This window comes from Callithrix jacchus, chromosome 4 (genome assembly GCF_049354715.1).
Source record: "Callithrix jacchus isolate 240 chromosome 4, calJac240_pri, whole genome shotgun sequence".
Lineage (NCBI taxonomy): Eukaryota > Metazoa > Chordata > Mammalia > Primates > Cebidae > Callithrix > Callithrix jacchus.
Genome location: NC_133505.1, coordinates 78,729,364 through 78,746,430, shown reverse-complemented (window position 1 = coordinate 78,746,430; position 17,067 = coordinate 78,729,364). Strand labels below are relative to the sequence as shown.

At 40.2% G+C, this 17,067-nt stretch overlaps 1 protein-coding gene across 12 annotated transcripts in view; it reads right to left on the bottom strand.

Moving 5' to 3' along the window:
* CD109 (CD109 molecule) overlaps nt 1–17,067 on the bottom strand; it is a 305,344-nt gene that overhangs the window by 165,268 nt on the left and 123,009 nt on the right. Inside the window, exon 1 of one of the 12 annotated variants that reach the window (XM_054254168.2) lies at nt 13,365–13,609. The exons of the other annotated variants lie outside the window; for them this stretch is intronic. Coding sequence (XP_054110143.1) covers nt 13,365–13,492 — 128 coding nt within the window. The 5' untranslated portion in view covers nt 13,493–13,609. Of the gene's footprint in view, nt 1–13,364; nt 13,610–17,067 lie in introns of those variants that run through there. 12 annotated transcript variants of the gene reach the window in all.

Sequence of the window (17,067 nt, the reverse complement as noted above, 5' to 3'; positions counted from 1 at the left end):
TTACAAACCTTTTTTAAATAAAATGATCGTCAGCTGCATAGTAAAACAAACAAAAGGAATAAAAACATGTTCCGAAATGTAATGGCTCAGAAACTTTGCCTTTTACAAATTCTTTTAAGGAATTTAGGAGTACATATTTAGCAACCCAATGAAATAAGCCAAGAAAAATGGAAATGTATATATAACCCCAGAAAAAAATGAAGAAGTTCTAATAGGAAAAGTTCCAAGGGTAAGGTCTTAAGGGAAATTAAAGGGATCTCAGTAGAATAGATGTACATAATGAAATGCAAGAAAACTGAGACTATGATAAAGTAAAATAGTGCAGTAAAAAGAAAGGGAATTTAGAAATTCAGGGGAAAAGCAAACTGAATAGAAAAGAAAATATTCATTAGTTGGTTTGCAGTGAAAAATAATTATTTGTGTTGATGTAACTATGATTTATTGACTTACAACACAGAATAAAAGAATTAACAGCAGATTTCTTCATACTGTTTCACCATTTCTAAAACATATGTTTTTCACATTTTTAACATTTTTCATCTTACAATCAGTGGTGTCTTATGATAATCAACAATATATTTTCTTTCCTAATGTTAAAGTAAGTGGTATATCCTAGATTTGATGAAATATGTGAAATACACAATGTTTACAGAACAGAATGCAAATCGTATTAATACTTAAAAATGAAAAACGCACAGATGACAAAAATTTACAAAGTCAGAGATATGAAGAATTAAAGCATTGACTAAGACACTAAGAAACTTGTAAAAAAATTGTGTCTACAGTCTTCTTAGATCAAGAAATATGTCATAAGCATGTTAAGCCTATTAAATAGTGTAAGGATATAAGAAAAACTGAACCAAAGTGTTTTTCCCTCTTTTATACACTCAGTATAACACACTGGCCACCAAAATGCATGGAAAAGTTTCCTCCACACTGACCAAGCAATCAATTCTCTGGCAGATTCTACAGCAGACACACCTGAGCATCCTCTAAGTCAATTCAATCCCGACACAAACTACCTGGAAATAGCAAGAGATCCCATAGGTTTAGGGTTCCTTCCCATAAGAGTGCCCCCAACCTCAGATGCCAATCACAAACTCAGGTTGTGACCTGTGCTTCCGATTCAATGGCTATAAACTGGGGTTCCCACAGTGCCCTCCTTGGGTTTGGTTAATTTGCGAGAGCAGCTCACAGGACTCAGGGGAACTATCTATGTTTCCCAGTCTGTTAGTAAAGGATATAATAAATGACCTCTGCCAATTCTAGTTTGGAAGTTGAAAGATGTCACCTAATGGAATAATTTATAAACAAACTAATTAATTAACAGAAGCAGCTGGGCTTGGTGGCTCATTCCTGTAATCCCAGCACTTTGGGAGGCTGAGGCAGGAGGATTGCTTGAGCTCAGGAGTTCAAGACCAGCCTGGGCAACCTTGTCTCTACTAAAAATTAAAAAAAATGTGGTGGTGCGTGGCTGTAGTCCCAGCTACTTACTAAGCTGAGGTAGGAGGATCACTTGAGCCTGAGAGATTGAGGCTGCAGTGGGCTTGATCACACCACTGCACTCCAGCCTGAGTGACAGAAGAATTCCTTGACTCAAAAAAAAAAAATGCTCTCCGAACCTTATAATCAAGGAATTTTTATGAAAGCTTCATAAGATAGGAATAATTATTAATGCCATTTCCAGCCCTTCTCCCCTCTCCAAAGAATGAGGGCAGGCTGGAAGTTCCAGGCTTCTAATCATAGCTTGGTCTTTCTGGTGACCAGCCTCTATCCAGCAGCCTACCAAGAGTTACCTCATTAGATCAAAAAGACTCTCTCATCATCCAGAAAATTCCAAGGGGTTTAGGAGCTCTGTGTCAGACGCTAACACTCAGGAAATTACAAATGTCTTTGGAGTTCTGTGTCAGGAACCAGAGCAGAGACCAAATATTAGAACAAAAGATTCTCCTAGCACCCCTATCTAGAAGGGTATTAAGAACTCTGTCTCAGGAACCAGAGCAAAAACCAAACATTGGAACGAAAGATTCTCCTAGTACTCCTGTTGCTCAGGAAAGTACAAGAATTTTAAGAACTCTATGCCAAGGACTGGGAGCAGAGACCAATATGTATATTTTTTATTTCACAACAGTCAATTAGAAATTAAAATACTAATATCATGAATCTCATCATAAAAGCAAAGGTTTTTTTTTTTTTTTCAAAAAAAAATCTACAAGACAAAAAGGAATCACAATTAATCTGAGTTCTCACAAAGTTTCTAGTGTTACTCTAGTGCACAGTTTTAATTATTATATTTTGAACAGCAAAATACTATCTGGGGAAGATACATTAATCTGAGATGACGTCTACCAATGCCAGATAGGAATTTGAAAGATATCACCTAATGGGACAATTTGTAAACTTATTAATCTATTAATAAGCAAAGAAACAACCTCAAAATCATACCAACAATACACTTTTGCTTCAGATCCCAAGTTTGCAGACCAGCTGAGGCATTTCACACTTTGTGTTTCTTTTTCTGCTAGGAGCAGTAGTCTGGGAGAAGCATGTCCCTGTGGTAGTAGTCACGGCAGAAGCACAAGAGAGCAAGCTCCACTGCTCAAGTAATTTTAGGTCCCTGTTTACTTGACATCTATGAGAATCCTATTGTCCAAAGCAAGTTTCACTGTCAAGGACCAAGTCAAGAGTGGGTAGCATACTCCTTTTGGTTAGTGGAACTGCAAACTTAATTATATGGTAAAGGATATAGATGGGAGGAAAATAGGAATGAATAATTCAATCTACCACAGACAGTTACCAAAATTTGCCAAAAGCTATGTTCTGTTCATTAAGATAGTGTTTCCATGAAAGACAATTAGCCAATCAAGAAAGGAAGAAAGGAAACAAGGGAGGGGAGGGGGAAAGAGAGAAGAGAAGAGCGAGAGCATGCATGTGAAAGAAGGAAGGAAGGCAGGAGAAAGGGGGGAAAGGAAGGGAGGGAAGGAGGGAGAGATCAAACGTCTAAAATCATGCATTTTTTCTAGTTATTCACTATTGGAGGATGCTGCAATATGAATTTATTAAAGGTAAAGAATTAAGTTTTATCTTGCCTTTCCTACATGAACTGGTCACTGGTTAACCAAACAGTAAATATAAGGAATTTCTCTCTATAGTTTTCCAGCTAATAAATGTAAAATTAATGTTAGAATAGCACCATATCATGAATCTTTGTGAATTAATAAAGCTAGACCAGTGCTGCCCAATAGAAATTTCTGTGATGATGGAAATGTTCTGTATCTTATATATATATTGTTATCAATTAGGCCTCAATATCACTGGGGTAAAAGAGAGAGAATGCAACGAAGCCATGGATCTAAATGGACTTTTGGTTTTCAGACACTTCCTATGTAACTACCAACTTGTCTTATGAGGAAACACTGCAAATAGGCCTCTGAAAAGCTAACCACTCCTTCCCTCTGCTGTGTATTCCTTTGCCAGAGAGTCTGTAAAGCTAAAATAGGCAACTTTCTGGGTTCAGTCCATCTAGACATGTCCATGTATGGTAATCCTAGACAAGGAGATGTAAAATGAAGACTGGAGGGAAAGCATTCCCTTCCTGAATGGAGACAACACCTCCGGGAAGCCACCTTTGGCTCTTCCACTTTTGTCCTGCCCAGAACTCAGAAGACAAATGATACCTGAGAAGGGAAGACTGGAATGAGAGGTAGAAAGCACTGGATCACTAAGTGCACAATTAAGCAGTTGTAGGAGCCCTGGACAGGCCAAATGCCCTCTTCCCCATCAATCCATCTCCTTGTATGAAGGAATACCTGACTAAGTGCCAGACATTCAGGCATGGATCTTTCCCCCACAGGACTCTCCCTTTGGGCAAGATTGGCCAGCTCCATGGAGAGTCTACTATTGCCTCAGTGCTCTCTCTGCAGCCACTGCCCTTTTACTGTTCATCCAGAACACAAAAGCTCACTTTTCACATCCTGTCTGCCCCACAAAATACAACACACCCTTGAGGTCAGTGATTTCTACCAAAGTTAAGCCGTCTTGGCTTAGGGGCAATTTCTCCACCCACTCTTAAATATTTTTCTTTTAAGTACGTTACACCCTTCCACTGGCATATTTTAGTCAAAGGTATCGTCAATCAAGCTTCAGTGGCTGTTATAAGATTGTATTTACCTCCTTATGCTAAAACTATGTTTGCCAGTTGAACATCTAGCAAATCAGATTTCCTCAAAAGGGAATTGTATGAAGAAAAAGAATAAAAAATATATAATTACATAAATCTGTATGTAATATATTTAGAAAATAGTCATTGTAGAAATATAAAAATTGAAACAAACCTAATAGAAATGAATCACGAATTCACTCATATCCCTGGGTTTGTGGTTTCAACTTTACTTTCTTTGGTTACCTGCCTCCAGATCTTGGGCTGAATCCTTTCTCAAACACATATAGCTTTATTTCTTCTAAAATAAAACACTACCATAAACTTTCCACGTAAAACATGGTTTACCAAAAACAACACTGAAAAATATCTATAGCCAGGCACAGTGACTCATGCCTGTAATCCCAGGCCAAGGCAGGGAGATCACCTGAGTTCAGGAGATCGAGACCAGCCTGGCCAACATGGTGAAGCCCCATCTCTACTAAAAACACAAAAATTAGCTGGGCATTATGGCACCGACCTGTAATCCCAGCTACTCAGAGGCTGAAGCATGAGAATCGTCTGAACCAGGAGGTAGAGGTTGCAGTGAGCTGGGATTGCACCACTGCACTCAAGCCTGGGTGACAGAGGGAGACTCTGTCTCAAAGAAAAGAAAAAAGGAAAAGAAAAAAGACAGACACCTAGGATGTCATTTTCTCATTTGTTTTCTCTATTGTTGCTAGTATTGAAATATGAAATGCTGCCTTTCCCTGCTTCATAAAATATTAAACTTGTTTTTTTTTTAATTATCCAAGGGTACACGATTAGGGCTGTTTTAATTGTAAACTGCAGAAACCTTTAGAAGTGGGCTTTAAAAACTTTTGGAATATAACTGTTTTTACAAGGAAAATAAACTTTGTCAGACTCAGTTCTGACAGTATCTCAACCATCCCGGTTGGACTTGCTTTGCCATGCAGTCCCCACTTCAAGACTCACCCTAAGCCTGGGTCATTCACACACACTTGGCACATTTTTACTTCTGCTTACCCTTCCAGGCTCAGCTCTAAAAATAGGAAAAGAATTTTTAGCTGGAAACATGGGCATCCAAAATTAACTACATTTCCCAGTCTTACTTGCAGCTGGGTGTGGCCATGTTCTGGTCATGGAGTTGTTAGTGAAAATAGCGCGTGCATCCTTTGGGAAAAGTCCCCAAAGGGAGGAGACAAGTTTTTTCCCTTTCTTCCCTCTTTCCTTTTGGAGGAACACAGACATGGTGGCTGGAGCTGGAGCAGCCATCTGGAACCAATGGTTGGGTTTAGAAAAGGAGGCCATGCCCAGTGATAGAAGAAGTCTAAGTCCCTGACTCCTCTGGAGTTCTTTTATTTCTCTTTTGAAATGTCTTGCTCTGTCACTCAGGCTGGAGTGTAATGGCTGGATCATATGCAGCCTCAGCCTCCTGGGCTCAAGAAATCCTCCCACCTCAGCCTCCCCAGTGGGACTACATGCCACCACACATGGATAACTTTTTTTATTTTTAGTAGAGACAAGGTCTCACTCCGTTACCCAGACTGATCTTAAACTCCTGACCTCAAGCAATCCTCCCACCTCGGTCTCCCAAAGCATTGGGATTACAGGTGTAAGACATCACACCTGGTTCCTCTGGACTTCTTTCTTTTTTCTTTTTTTTTGAGACGGGATCTAGCTCTGTTGCCCAGGCTGGGGTGCAGTGGCACAATCTCAGCTCACTGCAACCTCTGCCTCCTGGGCTCAAGCGATCCTCCCACCTCAGCCTCCCAAGTAGCTGAGATCACAACACATGCTAGTATGCCCAGCTTTTGTGTTTTTTGTAGAGATGGGGTTTCACCATGTTGCCCACGTTTGTCTCAAACTCCTGAGCTCAAGTGATCTGCCCACCTTGACCTCCCAAACTGCTAGGATTACAGGCAGAAGCCACTACTCCTGGCCCTCCTCTGAACTTCTTGTGAGAGAAATAAACAATTTTTTTTTTTTTTTTTTGAGGCAGAGTCTCGCTCTGTCACCAGGTGCCAGGCTGGAGTGCAATGGTGTGATCTCGGCTCACTGCAACCTCCACCTCCCAGGTTCAAGCAATTCTCCTGCCTCAGCCTCCCAAGTAGCTGGGACTACAGGTGCACACCACCACGCCCAGCTAATGTTTGTATTTTTTAGTAGAGACGGGGTTTCACCATGTTAGCCAGGATGGTCTTTATTTCTTGACCTCATGATCCATCCGCCTCAGCCTCCCAAAGGGCTGGGATTACAGGTATGCACCACCGCGCCCAGCATAAACATCTATCTTATTCAAGCCATGGATCCTTTGAGTTTTCTATCACTCACAGAAAGAGATAACTAATATACCACATGTATATCAATTTGCCATGTATCCTTCAGCCTATTTTTGAGTTCTCATTTCTCTTCCATTGATCTATTTGTCTACCACTAAGACAAACATCTCATGCTTTAATTAATATAATTTTGTGTTAGGTTTTGATATCTAATATGCAAATCTCCTCCCTTAGTTCTTTTTCAGAATTTTTCCTTCCTTCCTTCCTTCCTTCCTTCCTTCCTTCCTTCCTCTTTCTCTCTTTCTTTTCTTTCTTTCTTTCTTTCTTTCTTTCTTTCTTTCTTTCTTTCTTTCTTTCTTTCTTTCTTTCCTTCTCTCTCTCTCTTTCTTTCTTTCTTTCCTTCTTTCTTTCTATTTTTTTGAGACAGGGTCTTGCTTTGTTGCCTAGGCTGGAGTGCAAACAGCTCACTGTAGCTTTGAACTCCTGGGCTCAAGCAGTCCTTCCACCTCAGCCTCCCAAGTAGCTGGGACTATAGGCGTGCAGCACCATGCCTGGCTTTTTGTAGTTTTAGTAGAGCCAGATTTTGACTGTGTTGCCCAGGCTGGTCTCAAACTTCTGGGCTCAAGCAATTTGCCTGCCTCGGCTTCTCAAAGTGTTAGGATTACAGATGTGAGCCACTACACATGGCCCTCTTGAATTTTCTATTAATCTGTTTCCATAAAGCAACCACAGGGAAATGAAAAAAGTAAAGGTAATTGCCTGAAGTGCAAATAGCACTAAGAGTCTCAAAATGGAAGAGTAGTATAAGTAAGAAGTTCAGGTGCCAGTAGTAGAGCCTAATCAATAACACAGCAACAGGACTAACAAGGCAACCTTGGAATACTGAGCAAGGATATAAGATAGCTAGCACTGGGGGACAGGCTAGCACTGGAAACAGAAGTCAGGCCATGAAAGACAAGAGCTTGGGTAGAAAGAGAGAGGCAAGGAGAGAGTCTGGAAAGATCCAAGCATCAGAGGCAGTAACTCAACGAGACCACAACATCACTCCATGGAAGTCATTTACAGCAGATCAATTTGTCAGTCTCCAAAATAGAATTTGTTCAATCTAAAAAGCTTGGGAGCAAAAGTCTCTCTTTATTTTGGTTGAGACACTGACTCTCCAAATACCATTACAAAGCAGAAAACAGTAACGTGAAAGAGAGAAGATCTGGATCCCCACCAGGAAAGGACCCCTGAAAGCCACTTCAGCCTGAAACCTTAGACTTATCATAAAAAGAGGGCTGCAGTGCCTTTCCAGGGACTGTAGTTAATACATTCTTTACAATTCCCATCACCACTTCTGGGTTATTTGGTGTTTTGTTTTGTTTTTTCGATCTTTGTTCCATGTTTGTATGAGTTTTCAGAAATGACTCAAAATTTTATACTGTGGCCCCTCTACATTCCAGATGTCTATCTAAGGGCCCCTGGAATAACATTAAGATAGTAATTTTCCTCAGTGGGACACTTAGTTTTTTGTGTATGAAGGTCTACAGCAGAAATGAAGAATAGTAATTGGGGCTGCAGGTCTGTAAGGTGACAGACACTTGAGTTCATCTACATTTCACATTCTGAAGACAGGAAAAGCCTGCTGCAGATGGTCATCATGACTCTGGTGTCCATAGAAGTCAGACAGAACACAATCCGGTTTCCCCAGCAGCTGTTATTCTGCATCAGCCTGCCACCTAGTGGTCAAAGAAGTTGAGGCAATATATTACTGGTGATAACCACATGAACCCCATATAGCCTCATCCTTTTCTTGTGCCTCAGAGTTAATGATTACTGGGAAAAATCAAAGGAAAGAGAAGAGATATTTCTGTTTCAGGCCAGGCACAGTGGATTGCATCTGTAATCCCAACACTTTGGCAAGCCGAGATGGGAGGATCGCTTGAGGCCAGGAACTCAAGACCAGCCTGGTCAACATATGGTCAACAACATACAGAGACCCCATCTCCATATATTTAAATTTTAAAATGTGTATATTTATATATATATATATATATATATATATATATATATATATATATATATATATATATATAAAATAAAAGATATTTCTGGCCAGGCGCGGTGGTTCATACCTGTAGCTTGTAATCCCAGCACTTTGGGACACTGAGGCAGACAGATCATTTGAGGTCAGAAGTAGAGACCAGCCTGGCCAACATGGTGAAACCCTGTCTCTATAAAAAATACAAAAATTACCTGGGTGAGGTGATGCATCTCTGTAATCCCAGCTCCTTAGGAGGCTGAGACAGGAGAATCACTTGAGCCCAGAAGACTGAGGTTGTAGTGAGCCAAGATCACACCACTGCACTCCAGCCTGGGCGACAGAATGAGATTCCATCTCAAAAAAAAAAAAAAAAATCTGTAACAGTGTGTCTTAGTCCATTCGGGCTGCTATAAAAAAATAGACATAAACACAGAAATTTATTTCTTACAGTTCTGGAGGCTGGGAGGTCCAAGATCAAGGTGCTGGTGGATTCAGTGTCTGTTAAGGACCCTTTTCCTAGTTCATAGATAATACTTCCTTGCTGTATCTCACATGGTAGGAGGGGCAAGGCAGCTCTCTTAGGGCCTCTTTTATGAGGGCACTGATCCCATAGATGAGGACTGTGCTCTCATGACCTAATCACCTCCCAAAGGCTCCACCTCCTAATACCATCACATTGGTGATTAGGTTTCAACATACGAATTTGGGGGAGTGAGTGGAGGGACATAAACATTCAGACCAGAGCACAGGGTGACAATGGTAATACCGTTACTGATAAGACTATTTAAAAAAATGCTCCTGATTGTTAAAAAAAAATTTAATTTAAAAAATAATTATTATTTTGTTTGTTTATTTGTATTTGAGTCTCGCTTTGTCACTCAGGCTGGAGTGCAGTGGCGCAATCTCAGCTCACTGCAACTTCCACCTCCACCTCCCTGGTTCAAGCAATTCTTCTGCCTCAGCCTCCCAAGTAGCTGGAATTACAGGTGAGCACCACCATGCCTGGATAATTTTTGTTTTATTTATTTATTTACTTAAGAGGGAGCCTCACTCTGTCACCCAGTCTGGAGTGCCATGGCACAATCTCGGTTCACAGCAGCCTCCACATCCTGGGGTCAAGCTATTCTCCTGCCTCAGCCTCCAGAGTTACTGGGATGACAGGCCCACACCACCACACCTGGCTAATCTTTTGTATTTTTAGTAGAGATGGGGGTTTCACCATGTTGGCCAGGATGGCCTCAAACTCTCATGTAATACACCCACCTTTGCCTCCCAAAGTGCTGGGATTACAGGTGTGAGCCACTGTGCCTGGCCAAAAAAATCTAATTCTTATACCTGTTGTATAATTTAAGAATCTACCTGAGATAACTGTTTAATATCATGTACTTAAATATTAGTGAAATGAACCATCGATAACCTCAGCTTACACCACTGTTAGATGGACAGCTGAGCTATAAAGAGTACTAGGAAAGACACAAAATGAGACCACAGGAATTTTAGGATTGCTACCCTGCTCATAAATAATCTTATATTCCTCATTGTAGACTTCATTGTGGACAAAAGAATTGCAATTTTCCTCAATGAAACAGGAAAATAGCCTCAACTCAGTGCCAAGCTCAACCTTAAGACAAATGCCATCCATCCTAAAAATACCTTTCACTTATACTTACTGGAGAACAGATTTTCCAGTACCTGAAACTAGGATTAGGTTACTTATTCCAAATTAGTTTCCATAGGGCTGGGCACAATGGCTCACACCTAAAATCCCAGCACTTTGGGAGACTGAGGCGGACAGATCCCTTGAGCCCAGGAGTTCAAGACCAGCCTGCGCAACATGCAAAAACCTGGCTACACAAAAAATACAAAGCATTAGCCAGGTGTGTCTCCAGAGGGAGACTCTGTCTCAAAATAAATAATAAAAGTTCTAGAAATAGTCTGGGAACAGGAGAACTGCTTGAACTCAGGAGGTGGAGGTTGCAGTGCGCCAAGATCGCACCATTGCACTCTAGCATAGGACACAGAAAGAGACTCTATCTAAAAAAAAAAAAAAAAAAAAAAGAGGTCAGGCATGATGGCTCATGCCCGTAATCCCAGCACTTTGGGAGGCCGAGGTGAGTGGATCACAAAATCAGGCAAGACCAGCCTGGCCAACATGGTGAAACCCCATCTCTACTAAAAATACAAAAATTAGCCAGGAGTGGTGGCACACGCCTGTAATCCCAGCTATTCAGGAGGCTGAGGCAGAGAACTGTTTGAACCCGGGAGGAAGAGAAGAGGTTGCAGTTAGCCAAGATCCGGCCATTGCACTCCAGCCTGGGTGACTGAGGGAGACTCCATCTCAAAAAAAAAAAAAAAAGGAAAAGGAAATAAGCACTATTAAGTAGACCGTGATTAGCTTTAACTCTGCATTGCCCAGACTTTTTTAAAATCCCATTAGTTATATAATTGTATAAAATCAAATTATACAAAAACTGTCACCCCAGGTGGGGAGTGGTGACTAACACTTGTAATCCCAGCACTTTGGGAGGCCAGGAAGGACAGATCATGAGGTCAGGAGTTTGAGACCAGACTGGCCAACATGGTAAAGCCCCACATCTACTAAAAATACAAAAATTAGCCAGGCATGGTGGCATACACTTGTAATCCCAGCTACTAGGAAGGCTGAAGCAGGACAATAGCTTGAACCCAGGAGGCAAAGGTTGCAGTGAGCCAAGATGGTGCCACTGCACTCCAGCCTGGTTGACAGAGTGAGACTCCATGGCAAAACAAAAATAAAATTAAAGAAAAAGAAAATAAAGAAATGACTATCAAACAATGAAACAATATATAACAACCTTAAATGCTTATTGCTAAGTGAAAGAAGCCAATCTGAAAGAACTACATAGTGTATGTTTCCAACTATTCTGGGAAAGCTTAGTCAGATGACATTGTTTCTGAGAGTTTCAATTATGCCTTAGAGTGAGTGCTTCATTTTGTTGACATGTTTTGATTATTTAGGCACAGGAATTAGTAAATTAAATGTTATGATGTTTGTTTAAGGAAATTAATATTATCATGCCTTTATAAAGCTTAGAAAGGGATGGACTTCCTTTTTTTCCATCCAGGCTGGAATGCAGTGGCATGATCTGGACTCACACAACTACTGCTTCTAGGGCTCAAATCATCATCCCACCTCAGTCTCACGAGTAGCTGGGACTATAGGTGTGCACCACCACACCTGGCTAATTTTTTTGTGTTTTTAGTAGAGACAGGGTTTCACCGTGTTGCCCAGGCTAGAAGGGACTTTCAATGATGGCTTCAGTTCTGTCTCAGAATCATTGTTTTTCAGTGGTTTATTTCTGATTACTTAGGCATGGGAATCTATAAATTGAACGCTATGATACAGTTTTAAGGAAATTACCCTACTTTTGGATTTGATTGCCAATACAACACATGGCTTCAAAAAGAATTTCAATTATTACTTAGTTGAAATCCAGTCATCCCCACCCTGTCCCTCTTCACTGTTGTGCAACAAGTGGTGAAACCTAGACAAAATTCTAATTCCATTTCTTACACCCTATTGTAATGGGGAAACAGATCAGCACAATCCTTTAAAAACAGTATATGCCTTAAAGAACCTTTTCATTATGAAAAATTTCAACTCTACACAAGGAATAGGATAATAAACTGATATGGATTATTTTGCCAAATTTGTTCCATCTCCCATTCTACCATCTTGTACCTCCCTGTGCATGAGGAATACATAAATGATCTACTGGAACTCAGCATGGAAAGAACATGGGATTTGGAGTAAGCCTGACACACATTCTAACCCCTGTGCTTAAGCCAGTTACTCTCTCTGATGTCAGGTATTCTCAGCTATATATAATAAAAATAAAGATACCAACTGTAATCCCAGCACTTTGGGAGGCCGAGGCGGGTGGATCATGAAGTCAAGAGATCGAGGCCATCCTGGTCAACATGGTGAAACCCCGTCTCTACTGAAAATACAAAAATTAGCTGGGCATGGTGGCACATGCCTGTAGTCCCAGCTACTCGGGAGGCTGAGGCAGGAGAATTGCTTGAACCCAGGAGGCAGAGGTTGTGGTGAGCTGAGATCACGCCACTACACTCCAGCCTGGGTAACAAGAGTGAAACTCCATCTCAAAAAAAAGATACCAAACACGGGTAGGCACAGTGGCTTACACCTGTAATTTCAGCTCTTTTGGAGGCTGAGGCTGGCAGATCTCTTGAGCCCAGGAGTTTGACAAAACCCTAGGCAACATAGCAAGACCTCATCTCTATCTCAGTTAAACATTTTTTTTTCTTTTTTAGGCCAGGCGTGGTAGCTCATGTCTGTAATTCCAGTATTTTGGGAGGCCAAGGAGGGCAGATTACAAGATCAGGAGTTCAAGTCCAGCCTGACCAACATAGAGAAATCCCATCTCTGGTAAAAATACAAAAATTAGCCACCCGTGTTGGTGCATGCCTCTAATCCCAGCTACTCAGGAGGCTGAGGCAGGAGAATCACTTGAACCCGGGAGGTGGAGGTTGCAGTGAGCGGAGATTGTGCCACTGAACTCTACCCTGGGTGACAAGACGTGAAAGCAAGATTAGTCTCAAAAAAAAAAAGCTTAAGATACCAAACACTGGATGCTAGAGAGTTAAATAATACGTGTAACTGCTTACTGTGGTGTCTGACACATACCAGTCACTGAGTATTCATTTTCTTTTGCTTCTCATTACATTGGACCAAAGCAGTGACAGGTATATTCTTACCATGTTGAGTGTTAGCTTGCAAGCACTAGTGGCACAAAATTATTAAAAAGTTAATAACTGTAGTAGTCCATTTTCACACTGCTAATAAAGACATACCCAAGACTGGGCAGTACAAAAGAAAGAGATTTATTAGACTTACAGTTCCACGTGGCTGGGGAGGCTCACAATCATGGCAGAAGGTGAAAGGCACATCTCATATGGCAGCAGACAAGAGAATAGAGCTTGTGAAGAAAAACTCCCATTTTTAAAACCATCATCAGGTCTCATGAGACTTATTCACTATCATGAGAACAGCATGGGAAAGATCCACCCCCATGATTCAGTTATCTCCCACCAGGTCCCTCCCAAAACACATGGGAATTATGGGAGCTACAAGATGAGATTTGGATGGGGACACAGAGCCAAACAATATCAATAACAGTTTCTGGCTTTACTATGATCATCTCTCCTCCTTTAGGTAAAAGTCCTCCCCACAGTCCACCCATTATTTTTTTCTAGGAAAAACAAAAAACAACCCTGTTGTCTTCATAAAAGGCATTATTATTTCCTGATTAACTCACTGAAGTTCTTCCCCATGAAAAGTATTATACAGGGTCTGCCTCTCTTGACATCACAGTGGCTAAGCTGGCTACTTGGCTACATGAGAGACAATCGTGTAATGATAAAACAATAGAGCTATTGAATTTTTTCAAATAAACACAAATCACTGTAAAAGAGAATGCAAATTTAACAGAGTAAATACCTTTTCTCAATTGTTCTACCTTAAAATACTTTTGGAACTTTTGCCCTAGAACTGTCTTAACGACTAATTCTTAACTCCCTCTCCTTCACACATCTCATTATTTAATACATCTTAAAAGTTAAAACTGAGACCTAGTTGAAGTGTTTCCTTTTATTGTTATTTTTTATTTTTAGACACCACGTCTCACTGTGTCGCCCAGGCTGGCAGGTCATGGCTCACTGCAGCACTGAAGTCTGGTCTCAGGGAATTCTCTCAACCTCAGCCTTGTGCCTTCCTTTATATGCAAGGATGTCACTACACAGCATGCTTAATTATCTACTTATTGCTGTTGGCTTTTATTTTGGGTTTAGGGAGTAGATCAATCAATCAATCACATTCTGTAGATTAGGTTTTGGTTTTCTGTTGCTGGCTATTTGTTCTTTGGGGTCTTTGTGTTTGTTTATTCCACAAAGAGGCCTATTGATATGGATTGGAGTCATTTCACCAACTGATAGAACCAATTCTGATGGAATTTTTTTTAATAGACAGGATTAAACTTAACTATTCTGATTTATTAGCATTATAACTATGGACTTACAAGGTTACAATTTTTATTCATGAGGAATTCAATTAAAAAGATAAACTATTACTCTACTCTAGTTACTTGCCTGTGAAGTATTAAATCTTCTTATTTACAAAAAGATAAACTACACATGAGTACATTTCTCTTTTTATTTAAATTACTGAATGGAAAAACCAGTATAAACGTGCCCTATTAAAGAACATCTGGCCGGGCACGGTGGGTCACGCCTATAATCCCAGCACTTTGGGAGGTCAAGGCGAGCATATCACGAGGTCAGGAGTTTGAGACCATCCTGACCAACATGGTGAAACCCTATCTCTACTAAAAATACAAAAATTGGCTGGGCATGGTGGTGTGTGCCTGTAATCCTAGCTACTGGAGAGGCTGAGGCAGGAGAATTGCTTGAACGCAAGCAGTGGAAGTTGCAGTGAGCTGAGATCATGCAACTGCACTACAGTCTGGGTGACAGAGCAAGACTCCATCTGGGAGGAAAAAAAGAAAGAACACCTAAAAAATGAAAATCCAGCTACTTCCTTTCAAAATAAGTAATCACAGCTTCTCTATATCTCATAAACTCTACTGTGTCATCTTAAACATGATTGAATATGTGTAAAACTCAAAGAATATATTTATTAGAAAAAGAGTTATAATTGTGTTAATTGGTAGGTTGTGATGATGTTTTAACACGAAATGTCAAAATCCATTGACTTATGGACTGGCTTCAGCAGAAAAGACCTTAACCAATAGACCAGGCTAGAGATTCCAGGAGCCTCTCAAACGTTTCCTTTCTCCTGAGTGATAATCAGTCCTTAAAGAATAAACCAACAGCTGGGTGAGGTGGCTCACACCTGTAATCTCAGCACCTTGGGAGGCTGAGTCAGGTGGATCACCTGAGGTCAGGAGTTCGAAACCAGCCTGATCAACAAGGTGAAACCCTGTCTCTAAATAAATAAATAAATAAACAAAGAAATAAATAAATCCTTTCTTACAGATGTGCACATTCATTCCTCTCTTCTCCTGAAGGAGTAATTTCAGGGTTGTGAAATTCTCGCAATCTTGCAGAATCATCAGACTGCCATAAACCACCCACCCCTTATCCTTAGGGCAGTATACTAAAAAAAAACGGGACTGTAAAACTCCTAGAAAAAAAACATAGAAATACAGAGTCTTGGCAATGACTTCTTGGATATGACACCAAATGCACAGACAACAAAAGCCAAAAGCAAAACTAGGCAAGTAGGACTACGTCAAACTAAAAAGCTTCTACACAGCGAAGGGAACAACAGGGAGAAAGGACAGCCTATCAAATGGGAAAAAATGTTTGCAAACTATACATTTGATAAAAGGCTAATACCAAAAATATGTAAGTAGCAAAAAAAAAAAATCCTACTAAAAAATGGGCAAAGGACTTGAATAGACATTTCTCAAAAGAAGACATATAAATGGCCAACAGATATTTGAAAACATGCTCAACATCACTAATCATCAGAAAAAGGCAAATCAAAACCACAACGAGATATGATCTGACATGTGTTGGGGGTGGCTATTATCAAAAACAAAAGATAACAAGTGTTGGCAGGAATGTGGAGAAAAGGGGATCCTTGCTTAGGATAGGAATGTAAAATCATGCACCACTATGGAAAACAGTATGGAGGCTCCTCACAAAATTAAAAATGGAAATACCATATGATGCAGCATTCCCATTTCTGGGTGTATATCCAAAAGAATTGAAATCAGTATCTTGAAGCGATATCTGCACTCTCGTATTCATTGCAGCCTTATTCACAATAGCCAAGTCATGGAAACAATTCAAATTTTCATCTACAGATGAATGGGTATGGAATATTATTCAGCTTTTAAAAAGATGCCAATGCTGTCATTTGTAACAATATGAAAGGAACTTGGAAGACATTATGTTTAGTGAAATGAGCCAGACACAGAAGTTCAAAATAATGCATGATTACACTCATATGAAGTATTGAAAATAGTCAAACACATAGAAGCAAAAAATAGAATGAAGTTGCCAGGGATTAGACGGAGAGGAAATAGGGAGTCTTTGTTTAATATCTACAAAACTTCAGTTATACAATGTGAATAAGTTCTAGAGATCTGCTGTACAACATAGTGCCTATAGTTAGTAACACTGTATTGTGCACTTAAAGAGTTAAGAGGGTAGATCTCATTTTAGGTGTTCTCACAACAACAAGAAACCAAAGAGGCACAGGGAAACTTCTGAAGGTGTCTACTACCTCAATTGTGATGATGGTTTCAGAGGTGTGGGTATATGTCTAGACTCATCAAATTATACACATTAAATATGTGCAATTTTCATATATCAGTTATACTTAAATACAGCAGGTTTTAAAAATTCCATTGATTTTGAGTTTTCTTCCCTATTATAAAACAACAGCAATTAGTTTCTGAGCCCCTATATAGTTTCTTGGTCAGAAAATACAAATATATGATGTATGAAAAGATTTTGGACCAAAAAGGATTAACAGGAAAAGCTGACTCAACAGCCCTGTTTGGCTTCACATA